General features: G+C 36.7%; 1 protein-coding gene across 6 annotated transcripts in view; it reads left to right on the plus strand.

Moving 5' to 3' along the window:
• The window catches only part of LOC116841130 (neuroglian), a 15,424-nt gene extending 9,927 nt beyond the window's left edge, over positions 1-5,497 (plus strand). For 5 of the 6 annotated variants that reach the window (XM_032808697.1, XM_032808700.1, XM_032808698.1 and 2 more), the window contains exons 8-12: positions 790-1,110; positions 1,499-1,718; positions 2,048-2,204; positions 2,294-2,563; positions 3,508-3,656. In XM_032808697.1, the coding sequence (XP_032664588.1) occupies positions 790-1,110; positions 1,499-1,718; positions 2,048-2,204; positions 2,294-2,563; positions 3,508-3,611 (1,072 nt within the window). In that variant the 3' untranslated portion in view covers positions 3,612-3,656. Of the gene's footprint in view, positions 1-789; positions 1,111-1,498; positions 1,719-2,047; positions 2,205-2,293; positions 2,564-3,121; positions 3,215-3,507 lie in introns of all 6 variants that reach the window. The other variant, XM_032808696.1, reaches the window with a different exon arrangement.
• The last annotated feature ends 719 nt before the right edge of the window (positions 5,498-6,216 follow it).

The following is a 6,216-nucleotide window of genomic DNA, read 5'->3' on the forward strand; positions in this document are numbered from 1 at the left end:
CACACAAATTGACATAACAGTAACGTAAGACGTACCATAAAAATGGACCAATTACGATCGAGTATTCACAAAAATGGCGACCTTACGGTTCGACGATACTCAAAGTATCGATACTCAGATTGGTCAGTTCTTACGGTACGTCTTACGTTACTGTTATGTCAATTCGTGTGCGACGCCCCTTAAGTGTAGTCTACAATGAGAACTTAAGCCATAAAAGGCTTAGGATTTAAGCTTTAAATCCTAAGCCGTAAGAAGTTGACCAATCACAGTCAATTATAAGAAAAATAATTTCTTACGGCTTAGAGATTAAAGCTTAAATTTTATGGTTTAAGTTCTCATTGTAGATCACGCTTTAGAGGCTTTCTACAATAAGCAATAAATTTTAAGTCGCATTAAAATTGACCAATTACAGTGGATTATTTTTCGAATAGTCGACTATGATTGGTCAATTTTATTATGACTTAAGATTTATTGCTTATTGTAGAATGGGCTGGAAACGGAAAGCAGCACATTAATTGTTTATCATGTGCAAACTTTCATCAGAACGTGGCAAGCGTTGCCGCGTTCTGTGTACAGAAGCCATCATAGTAAAAAGTAACGATATAAGTAACGATGAATTTCGTTACTCGTTACTAAAGAAAATGTAACGCCGTTACTTTTTCGTTACTGATACAAAAAAGTAACGGCGTTATCAAATCGTTACCAAAAAAAAGTAACGAAATAGTAACGTCGTTACAAGTAACGCGTTACTTCCCAACCCTGGTAATAATCGACGTTTACTCAACGCAGATACGCTGGTCCCGCATCTGAAATTTTAAGTTTCGACACACCGGAAGGAGTGCCGGGAACGGTGTTTAGTTTAGAAGCGTTCCCAATGGGATCGAGCGCCTTGTTCCTTGTTTGGACGCGGCCTACGGAACCAAACGGTATTCTGACCGGATATAGGATTTATTATCAAGTCGTAAATGGCACGAAATTGGAAACCTTGCTCGAGAGAAAGCCGGAAGTTAGAGATGCGGAGGCTACGAGTGCTAAGTTAGCCGCGTTAGCACCCGATACCAAATATCGCGTTCACATACGTGCTATGACCAAGACGGGCCAAGGAAACAAGTGAGTGTGTTACATTAATCGCAACTATGGATGTATTACTAACATTTACTGGATCGGTGTAAAAGATTGCTCACTTTTCTATTAAATCCTCATAGGAATTTTAGGCATTAGAAGGGAAATAGAAAATCCTTGTTAGATATTTAATAAATAACGAATTTATTGTTCATTTTATTCGTAACAATTATTAATCCTTTAGGTTGGGGTAATTTCGTTTTCTTATTTTATTTGACAAACACAAATCTTTTGCATCAACTTAATGTAATGTTGCTGATACGTAAAGTACTATTTCACCTTTATCTCTTGCAATACACTAACGGTTCCGGTAATTGCATAGACTTTGGCTAGAGTTAATGTCAAGTACTTACAGAATTGATTGATGTGTTTACAGTTATTTCATCGAACAAAAGACGCGTACGTCTCAACGACCCGATGTACCGCAGTTTACGTGGGAGACTGTCCCGGTAGAAAATGGTTATTCAAATGTGAGAGTCATTTGGCTGCCAAATCTTAACGGTCATCCGGGAAGTCATTTCTTTGTCAAATATTATCTCAAAGGCGAAACTGTATCTTCAGAGACGACTCCCGAGTTCCAGTCCAACATCATTGAGGTTTGTGCACTGTAGTAGTAATAGTACTAATAACAACAATAACAATAGTAACAATCATAGAGAAAGAAGAGATCAATCCATTTAATTTGATTGAATTAAAATGTTTTGTCTTTCTCTATCGATCCTTTGCTCTTAAAACCAAAGGCAAACATTTTAAATAACAATTATTGTTACTTTGTAAATTTTAACTTTGAATGCATCTTTGAATCAGTACTACGTTTCTTCCCATACTTCTATCTTTATAGTTATTATCTATATATTTTATATCTCTTATATAATTTGTAAAGTAAAATTGCATAAATAATAAAGACTTTATTATAATTACACAGATACGTGGTCTTCAGAGTGGTGAAGTATATATAATGTCGGTAGTTGCTGTGGACGGCGATTATATAACTGAAAGCGCTCCTCAGGAAGTCGAGACGAGCAGCGAAGGACCTATTATTCAACCGAAGGAAAATGTCGCGACAGCCGGATGGTTCATAGGTAATAATACAATAAGGTCCTCTCCTTCGTGAAGTTTTCTGCATCGTGTTTCGTCAATGTACACGACATGTACACTAATGTTCCCATAGGAATGATGCTGGCGATCGCCATTCTCCTCCTGGTACTGATAGTCGTTTGCGTGATCAAACGGAACAGAGGCGGCAAATACGCGGTACACGAGCGAGAATTAGCCGCTGGGCGCGGCGATTATCCCGACGAGGGTGGATTTCACGAGTATTCGCAGCCGTTGGACACCAAATCGGCCGGCGGACGTGCGTCCTTGGCGTCGTCTCATCAGGACGGCAAGCATCCCGAATCCGATACCGATTCCATGGCAGAGTATGGCGAGGGTGACACAGGTTAGTGATAGAACTTTTATATGACTTGCAGTAGAACTATAAAGATCAGGCATATATGAGAAAAGTGCTGGTATATTACACATACATATACGGTACATATCATGAAGGACATTTCCTGCACGAATTTCAATTATCTGATATTATGATAATTGATTATTTGCATCTGTATATGCGTTATTGTGAGGTAATTGAGGTACTATCTAGGTACGTGTCATTGAACCAATATTACTGCAGTACAGGCAAATGCACTGAATCTTTCCACACTTTCATAGACAGAAAAAGCATGAAACAATAAGAGTCTCGTGTTTCACAGCGTGTTTCTGACTACACAGCAGTTATTGCCACATTTATTAAAATTTTTCTCGTATTGTCGAGTGCTTTTCCTTTTTTCTTTTTTACATAATGCACTTTGCAGCTGCAGTTGCATAAGTAACTAGTAAGTTAGTTACATCTTAATTTAAGTGACGTTTATATATTTTAACCTTTGTGTTCCACACTTTACGTTCGATATGTTGTATATTCTGTGTTTTATTTGCTTTGTCGCTTGACACGATACAGAAGGCATGAACGAAGACGGTTCTTTCATTGGTCAGTATGGCCGACATCGTAAGCAGGAACCAAATTCGCCAGCGTTTACCACTCTAGTTTAAGGTAAGTCCAATGAACACAATGAACACATAAGTTGTTGCCACACTCGTTCTTGTCAAAGCAGAATTCAATATCGATTTTCTTCACAAAAATTAATATTATTCCACATATATATCACAAAGCTGCATGTTAACACTTATTTCATTGTCTTTACGTATTACGTATTATTTGCAATATTATTAATGGAAATATTTCTAGATCCATGCTCCAATTTCAAATTGATTGAAAAATCTGTCTGATTGAAAATTGAGATAAAAGCTGCGTACAGAAAATTCAACCCGACCGTTTCATTCCAGGACGCTTCACGGAAGATGGTTCTTTTATCGGACAATATGGACCTAAAGGTAGACCAGAGGAAACGCCACCCATTCCAACTGGTACTATGGCCACGTACGTGTAACCTTTGCAACCAGCTTAATCAAGTCGCATAAAGAAAGATCGAAAGGAAATAAAAAGAAAGAAAACCGTTTTCTCTTTACGGTTGAGGATTCCAATCCTCGGCTATTGCAGCAGCTCTGCTATGCACCTTGCGCTGGGCGCAATGTCCAACACTATACTGCCAATTAGACTTTGGTTTTGGGTTTTATAATTCTCATAGAAATCACGACTGTTGTCTTACGCACTCACTTCAGGATGCGAAATACTTCCTGATGCGGCGTTCAAATAACGATATCATTTGCATCGCCAAGAAGTGTCAAACATTCCCAATTATTCATTTAATTAGCTTCTCCAAACACGGTGAGAAACTAGTTGCGCGGAGAAAAGCTTGCATTACGATTATCGTTGTTGTTCGATCGGCAATTAATGACGAGTGCTCATGCGTTTTACAAGCATATCTCTATCTTAATTATAAAACCCAAGAACTATAGGTGTTTCATAGCGTGCAAGCTATTTATGGAAAATAGTAGCGTAGAAACTATTCTAGCATTGACCGTAATATTTGAACAGAGCCAGGTTGAGTTAGACACTTTGATTGGTGATAAGGTATACAAGTTGCATCCGTGTTATTCGAACTCGCGCGCAAATGTGAAATACTTTTAAGACTGCGTGTAGTATCCGATGTTTGACGACATACTGACGGGAATTCTTCACTGTTTTAGATACATAAATATCGTTAACCCTTTACGCTCCAAGCGCCAATCTGATTGGCTCGGAGCAGTCTTGGCATTCCACTCCACTTACGTCGACTCAGTAGCAAATGAAATGTTATCGAGTTGGCAAAATGCTAAGCAGTAACAATACAATTATGCTAAATTCGAAGAAAATTATGGACTGTTGATAAATTTATTCTTCTTATTCGCAGTTTGATAGTGTTCGCGAGCAAGCTGTCAACATCGCGCAAAAACGTCTGCGGAGCGCGAAGGGTTAAAACTAACGGGTGTGAATATGCGAATTTTATAACGAATATATGGAAATTATCTGATGAAATTCTAAATGCACGAGATTAATAGTGATATATAGTAAGTGACACGTTAGTTACATGCAATCTTAAAAAGAGGGAAGGAAAGAAGAAATGGCAGAAACAATGTGAGAGATAGTGTCGCAATCTGGCTTCGACTGAATTTAACTTTAATCTTTAACGGACGGTTATTCTAAGAATGTTTAGCCACAATCGATTTTTACTCTGCCGAGAAAGGGCCAAATCTAAACGAACGAATAATTATCTACGACTATCACGCACTTACACCTTCATTATTAACAGACATACACGTACACGTATGTGCGCGCGTGTATGCGCGAATAAGGATATTCGAAAGATAATATAACGGACGGAGTAATATTAAAAAGACGATTGAATGTGCACCACGATAGGTAACAAAGATCACAAGGCCTCTAAGTAATTGTTGCTTTTGTATGTAAAACATGCTTTGATGAAAACTCTTTTATTTTTATGAAGATTTACTTTGCTTTTTCGGTAATTTTTTATTATAATCCACTAATTATAAGATATGATGCTATATATAATTATTTATAATATATAAAGAAAAAAAATATAAATATATATATATAGAGAGAGAGAGAGAGAAAGAGAGAAAAAAGAAGAGAGAGACATTATATATATATATTAATTATGAATTGATTATTCTTAAAAGAATGCGACGTTCTCATCAGAGCAGTTATAGTTAATAATTATTAACGTCTCGATATACGGGACATTAAAGAAACATTAGAGATCTGTTAATTCTTTTCGAAGCTATGTGTACAATTTGTTTAGACTATTAAGTTTAGTGTTAGTCGACGCAGTGTGTACAGGTTGTCTGCAAAAGTGTCGCAAGCAAATATGTCAGGTACAAAGATAAAGAGAAACAAAGATAGGTACAAAGTGTATAATATTTATAATATGGATATGCGCGGAGAATCACGAGTATAGTACCTTTAAATGATATATCTCACTTTACCAGACGAACAGGACCAGGCTGAGCCTTTTTTCACAACGGATTCTTGTAAAGAATGTCCTAGACTGGGTGCAGAAGTATCTTGTAATGCGATTGAAAAATATTTGTTAGGGTCTTTTTTGCCGAGCATCCTGTACAAGTGACTTGGACGTCACAAGATCATTAAGACGGCTCACAAGTAATTTTTTTATACCATTGTTAATTTAAAAAATTGACAGACACTGCTAGTAAATGTGTGGCGACTGTATTTTTGAGTTTGGAAAAAGAATTAATAGCCGCGAGTTCTCGTCGATGTTGCGCGCACACACCGACACACATCACAAACACATAGACATATACACATGAACATAATAAATATAATAATGATATAAAAATCAGGTTAAATAATTAAATTATCGTAACTATGTAATGTGCTACGTAATTTTCCAGCTTTGTAATAATATCATACAAGTCTTAGTATTGTCCAATTATATTGTTACACTGATTTAAATTATGTTAAAATGTATAATTATAGTGTGCCTCTCGAAGAATTTGAAGGATACATACTTGGGATATTTAAATTTAAAATCACTGGAATATTTTTACGAATCACTATGTACGCTTTAATAC

Source organism: Odontomachus brunneus, unplaced genomic scaffold (genome assembly GCF_010583005.1).
Source record: "Odontomachus brunneus isolate Ranch 3 - 2012 unplaced genomic scaffold, Obru_v1 Obru_scaffold_013, whole genome shotgun sequence".
Classification (NCBI taxonomy): domain Eukaryota; kingdom Metazoa; phylum Arthropoda; class Insecta; order Hymenoptera; family Formicidae; genus Odontomachus; species Odontomachus brunneus.